Raw genomic sequence first — 13,723 nt, forward strand, 5'->3', positions numbered from 1 at the left:
TATTATTGTTCTCAACTTAAAAAGGGATCACAAAATAATGGCAAATACTATTTTCTTTGAGATACTACATCGGAGAGCAGTATTCATAAGAAAGAAAGGTTGCATAGCCAGAGTGACACCGGCAAGGCAACAGCCTTTACCTTCTCAAATCCCAAAGTGCATGTTTTTAACGTCAAAAAAGAGAGCAAACCTAAGTTATCCTAGGTGTGTAATTAGCTTTAGTTATTAGGACTCCTACGGATTGGGAGACTTCTTTTGGTTGGTAGGTGGAAGGACTTGTGTAGGACAAACGTGAGTATATATATATACACACATACAAAATCTCTGATCATTTCATTCACAGCAAAAATAAATAAATTAATAAATGAAAACAGTGCAATTATCTGTTCAAGCTAAATGATAATGGTAGTGGAGTGTAAGGCATTTGCGTTTTGATTTTTATAAAAAGCGATGAGAGAATAGACTTAGCTGGACCCGGGCACATGCTACCTAGCTGAAAAGGAATTCAGCCGGCCTATACTGTGTAGGGTTTTCGAGTTGAGTCCCCCCATAGAGTCCATGCCATTTATTTGTCATTCTGTGTTTGAATGGCTAACGGTTTGTGAAATTAAAGGCATCTGTGAAATGGGTCTCTTTTCTTTTAAAAAAGAGTTATTAAATAGAGAAGAAATAGAGTGCTTAATTGGATGAAGAAATTTATAGGCATGATGGTCCAGCTTGATAATTGCAGCCTTATAGCTCAGATGCACAAAGGAAAGGAGTGAGTGAACGGATGCCATGAATAGCAATCACGAGAAGCAATGCATAGAGGATCAAAAGTTCAAAACCCAAAATTCTTGTTCATCCAGTAACTCTCTTAGCACTGCTCTCTGTGCTACTGAAAATGATGTTATTTATCACTTACGAGGGATTATTATATATAAGGAAACTAACGTACTCAGAATCAAGGTATTTAACATCAATATCATTATATATGCCTAGGTTTATAAAATATTTATGGAAATATAAAAATATTAATGGAAATGTGGCTTAATTTCATTTACCGTCCCTTAACTTTTATATTATTTCGTCACTGTCCATCAACTTTAATTCATATCACAAAAACATTTAAATTTTAATTTAATACCATCCAAAATTCATCTGGTCATATTCTGTTGGGTATTCCAATTAAAAATTGATCCGAACGTGTTTAAATGGATACTTCTTAGAGACGTTATTGGTATCATTCGTTTGGGTATCCAGTCTCTCAACAGCCGGAGGTGCAAAATAGCTCTGCCTGCTCCTGGTGTGTTCCCCCTGACTTCAGATCTGCCTCCTCTGGGGTATTTTTGTGTTTGGAATCACTGTGAGTTGTTTAAATTAATTCCATCGAGCTGTTTCATGATGCCTATTGCTTTTCTACAGTGGCTTTGCGATGGGAGTTAGTTGGTGGGCATCGACTTTGTCTTAGGTGAAATCAAAATCTAGGATTTGATTTTTTTGGATCTCCAACTTTCTTTCGTTTGGTTTTAATTTTGGGACAACTTTAGAACCATTTTAGTATTTCAGACCTTGGTTAATCTAGCTTGAGCTTGGGCTATGTAATCAATATGTTGGATTTAGTTAGATTGAGTTTGGATCTGCCCCAAATGTAATCTGATTATGCGTCGCTGTAGTGGTGTTAAGCCTTTTCTACTCATGCAATGAAATTTTACCTTGAAAAAAAAAAAATCAATTAATTTAGATTATTTTAAATGTCTTTTATGTTTTGCAGTTTTCTAATTTGGATTGAGAAATTATTATTTAATAAAACCATTTGTATATATAAGTGTCTAAATTTATTCATTGCATTTTAAAATTTCACTTAATTGGAGTGGCAGCTCTTTGTCCCTTGCCGGGTCTACTTTCCGTCCTCGGTCTTTGTGGGCTTGTAGAATAGACTCAGAGAGAAGCAGCACCTGCACATAGACATTCTCAATTATCAAGATTCACGATATTTTTAACATATCAGGATTTTTAAACTAAAAAATATCAAAGATATCTTTGATCTTTGTAATTTATCATGCGATAATTTGTTGAAGAGAAACAACAGCTGAAAATCATATCGAGGTCTCCTGATATGCGATCAATCGACCGATATTTCGTTAGAAATGACGAAATCATCAGGACTTTTTTTATTATTGTTATTATTTTTATAAAAACTTTTTAGAGTGTATATATCCATTAAATAAAAAAAAATTAATATATTATTAAAATAATAATAAATTTTACTATAATATAGTAAATTTTACTATAAAATATACTATATTTTTTTTTAAATTCTGATTGGTTGGATATATAAAATAGTTCATTCACTTTATTATAGCTAAGTATTTTCCATTTTTTCTGCTTATAGTAGGGGGCTCTTACCCTAAAAAATGAAAATCCTTGCAACATTAATATTTTGATGGTAGTGCTTAATGGTATGTGGGTGAACTCTAAAATTATGAGATTTTGAATTCAAGTTCTGATCAAACTCAATCATATAAAAAAATATATATATTTCAATGATCTTTTTTTTTTTTAAATAGCTATCGGTAAGAATTTTTAGTTTTCATTGATAATAATTTTCTTATTATTTTTCTAATAATTTTAAAATATATATTTATTTTAAATAAATTTTGGACATATCTCTCTTAATTTATTATTACATATAAATTTTAAATAAATAAATTTTTATGCTTATTTTTGTTAAAAAATTTTAAAATTTTAATATTTTTTGTCTCATTTAATGAAATTATTATATATTTTTATTATTAAAATATATACATATTTTTAGAAAAGTATTACGTAAGATGTAAAACTTTGATTCAATAAAATATTTAAATTTAAAGATTATCTAATAGAACTAATAAAAAGTCAATAAAGTGAAAAAATGAAATATACAATTCATCAATTTATATATTTTATCAACATCATCATCATCGGCTATTTTAAATTTTTTATATTATTCTCTTTTATTTGTACTCTATTTAATACAATATTTTTTTTAATTTTAATATATATATATATATATATATATAAATTAAAAATAACTAAAATGATATTTTTCAAATAAAATCTTAATATCAAATTAATATATCATTTAAATAAAAAGTAGTCATGGAGAATGATAGAATTACCTTTATTATCTGTATGAATTTATATAAATATATATATATATATATCATTTTATAACTAATTTTGATAATTAATTGAAATTATTATTATATTAATAATTGATTTATAATTTTTATTTTTTTAATAAAATGATTAATTTTAAAAATTAAATAATCTTAAATATATGATTAATAATTAATTTCTTTAACATAAAATAAAAATTTTTTATAGATATATTTTTTTATTAATAAATTATTTATAGTATTAATTTTTTATAATAATATATATGATAATTTTTTTAGCAATTTGTCTTATAAATACCTTTTTATATATAATTTTTTGTTAATATTTTTTATTAATTGTTATTATTAGTAATTTTTTAATAATATGCTCATATTAATTTTTTAATATTAATTTTTATTAATAATTTATTATTTTAATAATTTTTAAAATAAATTATTTATTTATTATTGAAAATTTTATTTTTTTTTATTTTTTTTAAATTAACAACTAATTTTTCTTTATTATTAAATTGATTGTAAATAGTAATTAATTTACAAAATATTTATAAAATTACAAAATTAAATACATCAAATTTTTTTACAATCAATTATATTTCGATTGCTATTAACAATCAATTTCATTGCTAAATCAATCGATAATTTTTTATTAAAAGTTTTATTTTTTTAAATTTAATTAATTTAATAATTAATTCGATTGTGTGTTTGCTTTTATATATATATATGCTAAAATGTTACTGAGGGGAACTATGGCTGGAAATCAACCAAAGAAAAGGTACAAGACTAAAGTCAAAATAGGAAACCAAGTCTCGCTGTAGATAACTGAAAAAAGAAAAAAGCTTAGTTCTAGAAAACAAGCAAATGATATAGCAAATTCATGAAGGAGCTCCTTAAAACTTAGAAAGAACACCTAGCAATCTGATTAATTGTATACGCCTTCATGGTTTCATTTCAAAAGGAAAAAGAGAAGACCCAAAGAACAGATCAATTGAGCCGTTGTAAGCTGCCCGTTCTTCGTTGATCTGCTTAACAAAATTTGGATCACTTCTTCATTAGGCACAGATTAAGGAAAGTCTAATACCTTGCCGATTTCTAATGTTTTTCAAGCTTCAGTTCCTGCATTGAAAGGGGATGTTTCGTTTGAGCCCCGGGGGTGCGAATTCATGCAACATATATCACTATCAGTTGGCTTGTTGATTTTGGATCCGACCATAGTTGAAGATTTCATGTACTCTCTCTTTGATGCTTTTTCTTCTTATCGACACAGAGAATTTAATTAAAATATTTATTATCTCATAGAGAAATTTATTTTTCATTTTTTAAGCAATTGCTTACTTTAAAATATTATAGAAAAAACTTAAGACGTATATAAAGATAAAATTTTTTTAATTGGCTCAAAAAAATTATTAATTGTTATTTGTAAATAATTTCATTGTATTCTACATTAATAACCAATTCAATTGATTGCTCAACTGAATTTTTTTTTTGGTGCAATATAAAATCACCTATTCACAATACAATTTTTTTTTTTGGTGCAATATAAAATCACCTATTCACAATACAATTTTCCATACACCAATTGCAAGAAGAAAAGGCTTAAATTATAGAAACAAAAAAGGAAGATAAAAATACCAAATATCGCACAACAAAGTACTGAAAAGAAAGAAGCAAAGTTGGGGCAACAAATTGAAGAAAGCATATGAAGAAATGGTGGAGAACAGTGAAAGTGAATGAATATGCAGAGACAAGAAGGACGAGGGAGAAGGGGGTTAGGGGGGGATCTACGGGCGAAAAGTTTACTGGGGAAGCAGAAGCAGGGGCTTCTGGTCTTTTTAGCAGACGATGGGTTATCGGGCTTGGTAGTCAGTAATCGAAGAAATTCTACTCGCTGCTACTGCTGCGTCTGTGAGCCGCCCTGCATTGCATGATCTTTGATTGCCTCGTCTCTTTTTTAGCTTTTACGGACATAAAACTCCATACACAGTAAATGAAGTTCTCTCTTTATTGCTTACTCCTTCATTCTATGCAACTTTCAACTTACAAATTTCACGTCTCATTAATAATACCAATGGCATCGTGGTCTCTGTTCCGTGTTTATATAAATTTCCTTTTTTTTTTTAATTTTTAGTTATTTTTTTTTCTATTTAGTTATAAGTTATTCAATGACCTTGATCTGTGAAATTTATCATTAAAAAATAAAATTTTCCTCTCTCATTGTATGAATAAATTATTATTATTATTATTATTATTATTATTGAACTAGTTGAATTTTTTATTAAATTAAAAAAGTATTTATTTAATGATAAAATTAGCAAAAATTAAGAGATTTTAAATTTAAATCTCATTAATATTAATTTGATGTGAGCTACTATTACATTTATTCAGAATTAACTTATTTTTACAAAAAGTTTTTATTTATCAATTTAGTTTTAACCCAAAAAGGGGCGAGAAGACGCAAATGAAAGCAACAAAATAGGCCAATGACAAGGCACAAAGGCAGAGAGCCATCGATTCGATGAGTCCACATCCTACAGCCTGCGACCAAATTACGCTGCGGAAGCTGCTCTCTTTCACCCGCACACTCAGAGTCTCCGCTCCCTCCCTCACTCGTCGCGGGGACTTTTCTTTCCTTTTCTCTCTTCCCAAACAACCAACCCATTAAATGCCTTAAAAAAAGAAAATCTTAGTAATTTCTTTTAGAGCCGCGCCTCTCAGTCAAGTACAATCATGTCCTTTTCTAATCATGTATATATACTAGTTGTACCCCTTTTTTTGCTCTTTCTCTGTCTCCATTACTTGTCAAAATCACACATCAAATTAACAATGTCTGGTTGCATTAACTGGTCAATAATCAACTGAAGGGTCTGATTCAAGGCAGTTTTACAATCTCGTCTCTTTTCTCTTCTTTCTTTCTCTTTGAGCTTGCTATGATATCCCACTCTTATTTCTGACTTTTTCCTCTTCAAGATTGAGGTAACGATCCCAGCCCAGAAGCCACCCCAGACAGATTTAGCAATAAAACAAACTAACTTGGGACTGAGTTAGTTCTACAATTTTCAACTTAGTTCTATAAGAATGGTGCTTGTTCCTCTTGTTCTGGTTTCGGCCTAAAGCCCTTTGCTTCTCTCTAGCGAAATTCTTTTTCTTCGGGACCATTTTCAAATGGGTGACAACAAAGGGGAAACGGCCAAGAAGCAAACCCAACAATCGCAACAGCAGCAACTTTCACCTTCCCCAAAAGACCCACTTGAGGAATCACCAGAAACGAGACCACACCATCACCAACAGCCACCGTCTGTTGTTGTTACCGGAGCTCCTTTCATCTCTACTCCTCTGTATGTCCCAATCGGTGCTACTTCTTCTCCTTTTGACCAACAATTTGACACTGTGACTGTAACCCCCAAGAGACCCAGATATGCTACTGCCCAATGGAAAATATTGCCTTCACCAAGCCAACAACAACAAACACAGACTCCGATTGTCACCAGCGAATCAAGCCCATCAGGGCCATCACCATCAACAAATCCCACCCCCATCGTCGCCTCCACCACCACCACCAACCCACAAACCCAACAACTTCACGCTACAGCCGCTTCCTCCTCGGACACGGCCTCATCTCCTCCACACTCCCCTATCCCTTCTCTCCTGGCAGCTTCTGGTCACGAGACAAGCAAAACAGAAGGACAGCAACTTCACCACCAGCTTAGAAAGGGCAAGTATGTGAGCCCAGTTTGGAAACCAAATGAGATGTTATGGTTAGCGAGGGCTTGGAGGGTCCAATACCAAGGTGGGTATGATGCCTCTGGTACATCTTCGAGGACTGAGCACCTAGAGACCGGTCAAATCACCGGCGAAGTCACAGTACAATCAACAAGAGGGAAAACGAGAGCTGATAAAGATGCAGAAGTGGCAGAGTTCTTGCAAAGGCATGGGGTAAATAGAGATGCAAAAACTGCTGGTACCAAATGGGATAACATGTTGGGTGAGTTTAGGAAGGTTTATGAATGGGAGAGAGGCAGTGAGGGAGATCAAATGAGGAAGAGTTATTTTAGAATTTCTCCTTATGAAAGGAAGCAACGTAAGTTGCCTACTTCTTTTGACGAGGAAGTGTTTGAAGAGTTGTCTCAGTTTATGGGTTCTCGCATGAGAACTTCGAGCAGAGGACCACCTGCAATTGCTTCTGATGATGATGGTAGTAGGACTGCTCTTACTGGTGCAAGAGCTCTCCCTCCACCCCCTCCTTTCAAAGAAGATGACTATTCTGTCCCAGGTAGGCACTCTACTATTAGTAATCAATAGCAATGTTCCATTATTTTCCGCTTCTTCCACTTGTTTTCTCTAAAGAATGCAACTTTATTTTTTTGGGCAGCAAGGACAAAGCAAGTCATGACCAGTGGAGCTGAAGCTTACTTTCACGGTAGTAGAGGGAGTATGTTAGGGTTTGAAACTTCGATGGACGTCGTTGCTGGTACTTCTTCGTCATCAAAGGAGCGTCGTAGAATTGGTAAAATAAGAATGACATGGGAAGAATCAGTGAGTTTGTGGGCTGAAGAAGGGGAAAATAGAGGGAGAGTGAGGGTTCAAGGATCAAGCTTTTTGAATGCCGATGAGCTCACTTTCTTCGACGATTCCATGGTAGCTTGCACCATGGAAGCCTTCGAAGATGGACCCCTAAAAGGTTTCTCGGTTGATAGATTCGTTTCTGGACAACAAGTCAAAGTCTTCGGAAGAAGAAAGTCTTGCCCATCAGCTTCCGCTTCTTCTGGTACAAATACCTTTGTCTTAACATGAGCATTTTAAAACTGGAGTCTAGGAATTCACATCTCACAGCTTTCTATTTATACCAGGTTTCGTTGAAAGAGCTCAGCTTCCATCAATAGAACCCTCAATAAGATGTGAGTCTAGTGATTTATTGTTCTAACGAACGCAACTGTGTGAGCTTATGGTTTACGATGAAATCCCTACCAGTTTTCTTTTCACGTGTCTTTTACTGTTAAATGTTGTTTTTAGTTGGGAAATTTGAAACGTAAGGCATTTTCCATAATATGTATATGCATGTTAATATTATGCTTATATGAACAGCAATCCCACCAGGAGAATTTCAAGATCCAACTGAGTATTACGTGGGTTGTCTTCGAGTGCCACCAACAGCACTTCCAAACTTGTTTGAACTCTCATGGTATTTACAAGAGCCGCCACCTGAAGAACTACGCTTCCCACTTAGGAGAGATGTTTACAGAGACTTGCCTCCAGGCAAAGAACGCTTCTTCGCTACTACTTCTGAACTTTTAGATTGCAGAGGTATCGCATTTGATATCTTGAGCTCAGTTATCCGAACTAACCCTTGCATCAGTGGTGGCAATGCCTCGAGTAGAGACTCTTTTATTGGCATTTGGGATGATTGTATTAATAGGGTTGTGTCCAAATTCTGCTCTGTTGAAGTGGTTATTGTTAGAAAAGACTCTTCATCATCAGTGGATACATTGCAGGATCAGTGGCCAAATGTGACCGGATTTGTTAGAAACTTTTGTTTGTGGAGAGGAGAGGAAACCGACCAATTGAGGGAAGGTCTGATTGATCCCTCTTCTTCTATAGTAGAGAAGCTTTTATGGACTTATATGGATATCCCTTATATTCTAGGCTACTATGCAGTTGGCTACTTGGTAACATTTTGTGCATTGTATCGATCCCAAGATCGCATAATCCGTACCGATCTCTGTACTTTAGACCTATCTTCACCGGTGGAGAGACTAAAAGCCCTGGTGCCATGTTACAGAATAGCTGGGTTATTGCCATTGCTAGCTGAACGCTGCTTCAGCAACGTAAATAATGGAGGAACTTTAAAGCAATTAACCTTCAGTGATTTTGAAAGAGTGGATGCGGGCGATGGAGGCATCATCGAAATGACACCCAACACAGTGACAAGATTCTTCCCCAACCGAAGAAAATGGGCAGCGGTCAAGGAAATATACGATTTTCTTGATCAGAGAATCCCACACGCAGAATTCATATACCTTTCACGGGAGAAAGATTTGGCATTGGTGTTCAAACCAAGAGGGGTGAAATTTAAGCCTACGAACTGTGAGCAACTGGTAGAGGCTCTTAAATACGTGACTAAAGCCTTGGTAGCACTGCATGACCTATCTTTCATGCACAGGGACCTGAGTTGGGACAAGGTAATGAGAAGAGGCGACGGAGAAAATGAGTGGTTCGTATGTGGGTTCGATGAGGCGGTGGTCGCCCTCAGTTGAACCCACATGAAACAGTGGAGGCGCGTGGAAGGTACGCTCCGGAAATGGGAAGAGGATTGCATGGGGTGAAAGTGGACGTGTGGGGTGTAGGTCACTTGGTGAAGACGTGTGGATTGTGTCCAAGTGGTGTGCCGAAGATGCTTAAAGAGTTGCAAAATAGGTGCTTAGATCAGAACCCAGAGCAGAGACCCACCGCCGCCGATTGCTATCACCACCTTTTGCAAGTGCAGTCATCTCTGCGATCATCCTCCTCCGGAGGGACCTATTGAATTGACTGATGGGGTAGCTTTTGGGTATTGTTTTGGGGTTTTATTATTTATATATATTGTGGGTTTTTAGGGTGGCTACTGATATTGTTATGGGCTGAATTTGATACCTTAAAAAATTGGTTTCAAGAGAAAAATGGCGGCTGCTTCCACTGCAGTGCTGCGGCTTCTGTCTTGGGGTTGCAACAGCTGGTCCCTTTCTATCAAATCATATCTGAAATTTTAATTTCATTTAATTTTGTAACAGTATTTTTTGGTTTTTCAATTATTATTATCCTCGAGATAGTGACGAGCTGCGACACTACCCATTTCTTTGTGCTTGCATGCGATAGCTATGAGCTGAAGGTAGGGACGGCATCGGCGGAGGTTTTTTTTTTTTTTTTAGTTTAGGATGAATTCAGTTTCAAAAATAATGTGACAGAGATCAAATTTAGATTTTATATTTGTTATTTATTGTTTAATAGTTTATATAAATATTTAATTAAATGTAAAATATATTTTTAAAATAATATTTATAAATGTTTATATATTTTATAAATTATTGAATTTTTGAAATATAAATTAGTAATAAAAAATAATTTATATAGAATATTAATTAAAATATCTAGGCTCAGGATGTGAGGAGGATGTTAGTCATAGGATTAAAGCCGGATGGTTGAAGTGGAGACGTGCCACGGGAGTTTTATGTGATCGTAAGATTCCCAATAAATTAAAAGGAAAATTTTATCGTACAGTCATACGACCGGCTATGCTATATGGTAGTGAGTGTTGGGCACTGAAAGAGTCGTATGCATCTAAGATAAGAGTTGAGTTGCAGAGATGAGAATGTTAAGGTGGATGAGTGGTCATATTAGACTAAATAAAGTCCGTAATGAAAGTATTAGAGAAAAGGTAGGAGTGGTGCCAATTGAAGATAAGTTGAGAGAAGGGAGATTGAGGTGGTTTGGTCATGTGAAGCGTAGACATACGGAGGCTCCAGTTAGACAAGTAGAGCACATTAGGCTAGAGGATAGAAAAAAAAAGGAGTAGACCTAAATTGACTTGGAGGAGAGTAGTACAGCATGACTTAGAAGCATTACACATTTCTGAGGATTTAACCCAAAATCGTTCAGAGTGGAAAAAGCGAATCTATATAGCTGACCCCAAATTTTTGGGATAAAGGCTTAGTTGAGTTGAGTTGAGTATTAATTAAAATATATAAAATGAAATAAATTTAGATAAAATGAAATAAAGTTGAACAGTGAGGTCTAAGACAGTAACTCTCTGTTGTGAAAGGTATTTTTTATTTTTAATTAGTAAAATAAAAAATAAAAAAAATCCTGGGTTGCCTACATGTTCCCATAAATTCATGTTAGAAACAGGAGGTGATAAGTTGGATTAATGAGCTTTATAGATCATCAAATTTTCTGATTCATTAAGAGAATTGCTTTCACTCTCAACGAGGAAAATATTTGCAAAATATTAAATAAGAACTTTTTAAAACTTAAGTGAACAGACCTAATTTCATTCTAAAAACATTTTATGTAGCAAAATTATTTAATTTAACTCATTTAAAGATTACTTTCCTATTATTTAATTGAAAGGGTAAAAAGTAAATGAATCCATCAAAATAAGAATTACAGCAAATTTACTCAAATTTGAACTGATTATTATTAAAAGGTTAGAATTAATTTAATTGACTCTTTTACCTTTATAAACCTGTTTTAACTTGAGATTCTTTTAATATATTGTGCTTCATGTTAAGTCGTTTACTTCCTCAGCAAGTGACGCAGTGGACTTTGCAAGAACAAGTTGCATTTTTTTAAGAAATAATAAAATTCTGCCAACTGCGCTACCAAATAGATTGACCATAAAATATTGTATTTGAAATTTGTAAGAAAAGGGGAACATAAAATCCCACAGATTAATATTTGCTATTCGTAGTCGGAAACCCATTGCAATAAACAGAGTACTCCAATGTCAGGTCAAAATTCAGCATCCATTTGCAGAGTGAACCCCTACCAATATCTCCAGATTGTGGTCAATCCTGATGGCACAATTACAAGAGACCCCAATAGATACTCAAATTCTTCACCCTCAGTCGATTCCACTCCTGTTCTTTCCCAAGACATATCCATCAACCAATCCAAAAATACATGGATTCGTGTCTTTTTACCTGATTCTTCCTTTACTTGCAGCAAACTTCCTCTCATAGTTTACTTTCATGGCGGAGGATTCATCAATTGCAGTGCAGCCTCAACAATTTTTCATGATTTTTGCTCAAACATGGCCGTTGACATTCCCGCTATTGTTGTCTCTTCCAACTACCGCCTGGCGCCTGAGAATCGTCTACCTGCGGCCTATGATGATGCTGAAGAGGTATTCCAGTGGATCAAGAACAGCCAACTCGACTGGCTGAGAGAGCATGCTGATTATAATAGATGTTTCATAATGGGTAGTAGTGCAGGGGCTAACATAGCTTACCATGCGGGCTTTCGTGTGGGCGGAGAAGTTGGTAGTCTTGAGCCGTTGAAGATCAAAGGGCTGATACTGCATCATCCATTCATCGGTGGAACCCAAAGGACGGAGTCAGAGCTGAGGCTTGTGAACGACCTTCATTTGCCACTAAGTGTGAGTGATCTCATGTGGGACTTGTCCTTGCCAATTGGGGTTGACCGTGATCATGAATATTGCAATCCAACGGCCAATGGTGGGTCGAAACTCTGGGAGAACATGAGGTTGCTGGGATGGAGAGTGTTGGTGACTGGATGCGATGGTGACCCAACGATTGATCGTCAGATGGAGCTTGTGGAGATGTTGAGGGCCACAAATGTAGGAATTGCAAGCCATTTTAGCGAGGGAGGTTATCATGTTGTGGAGCTTAAGGAGCCCTCCAAGTTCAAGACTCTGGTGTTGGTGTTGAAAGAATTCATGTTTTCTTCAGCAGATGATTAGAAAATGTGTCAGGCCCAATGGACTTTTTGGTAATGATGGCCATGATTAATAATGAAATATTATCTTTGTCAGTCCGAAAATAATTTTTTTTTTTTAATTTGTAGATCTACTCTAAGCTTTCCTCTCTATATTTTTCCTTGTACACAAGGAATATTGCGACACTGAATTAATATCTTCTTGTGTTGTGAAATCCAGATTTTTAAATGCGCAAAAGTTTCCATATTAATCAGAAAAGGTCAAAATTACGTATAAATTGATCTGATTTCCCTTATTTAGCTTAAGATTTTGTGCATATAACATCTAAATATTTTTTTTTTTAAAGATACAAATGATAAGTTAGCTAATAATATATAAATTTCTATCCACTCCCTAACGTAATGGAGGAGTTTTCTTTCAATTAAAAAAATTGCCCATAATGGGCCTAGGCACTTAAGGCTATAAGCTTTTGTCCTTGGGTTTGGACTCTAAGCCCATACATGGTTGCCCCAGATGCTTCACATATAATGATCCGATTAAACACTACAAATAAAGGTATTCAATATTTGAATGTGTCCTACTCACCAATGATGATGAAAGTTTTATTTAATTTAAACATTTTTTAATGATGATAACAATTTAAAAAATATTATCGCCTTGCTCAGTTTCTCTGTGCTGCTTGAGGCTATAAAATATTTCGTGGATCCAAATGATGGGCTGTGATTGGGATTTTCTCATCTTTGTTCAGTTTTTCTGGATTTTTTTTTGGTTAATGGCCAATTCATGTCGTGTTTATCGTAAAAACACTAAAATCAATTTCCTGGACTGCCTTAGGCTGTACTGTTTTTGGCCACAATGGGATTGGTGTAGGATACCATACACTCAAAAAATAACCAACATGAAAGAGTGAGGTGTGAAGTAGTTGACTTCTCTCTGGGAAATAAAGAGAGAAAATTTCTTTTTTTTTTTTTTTTTTCTTCACTTCCTCTTCGGTTAGTTGATCATCCTTATTTTATTAGAGGTCTTTTTTGCCCTTTTTAGATAAGGAAGATCCTTTCCCAGCTCAGAAAGGTGGGTTAATCCTCCCTCTTTTTTGGGCTGAGTTCTATTTATATTTTGTTGATTTGCTTTTGGTAGCAGATTTGTTGGGATATTTCTA

The 13,723-nt window shown here is 34.6% G+C and overlaps 1 protein-coding gene and 1 pseudogene across 1 annotated transcript; both read left to right on the top strand.

Moving 5' to 3' along the window:
- The first annotated feature begins 5,751 nt into the window (after positions 1 to 5,751).
- On the top strand, positions 5,752 to 9,939 carry LOC131177383 (uncharacterized; annotated as a pseudogene).
- Positions 9,940 to 11,529: 1,590 nt separating this feature from the next.
- On the top strand, positions 11,530 to 12,659 carry LOC131177382 (carboxylesterase 1-like). Its single transcript, XM_058142347.1, has one exon. The coding sequence runs from the start codon at positions 11,611 to 11,613 to the stop codon at positions 12,586 to 12,588; it is 978 nt and encodes a 325-aa protein (XP_057998330.1). The 5' UTR covers positions 11,530 to 11,610; the 3' UTR covers positions 12,589 to 12,659.
- Positions 12,660 to 13,723: the final 1,064 nt, after the last annotated feature.

This window comes from Hevea brasiliensis, unplaced genomic scaffold, assembly GCF_030052815.1.
Source record: "Hevea brasiliensis isolate MT/VB/25A 57/8 unplaced genomic scaffold, ASM3005281v1 Scaf431, whole genome shotgun sequence".
Taxonomy (NCBI): Eukaryota; Viridiplantae; Streptophyta; class Magnoliopsida; order Malpighiales; family Euphorbiaceae; genus Hevea; species Hevea brasiliensis.

What these genes read in the sequence shown, in the direction of transcription:
- LOC131177382 (XM_058142347.1), top strand. Translation starts at nt 11,611, where the DNA reads ATGTCAGGTCAAAATTCAGCATCCATTTGCAGAGTGAACCCCTACCAA.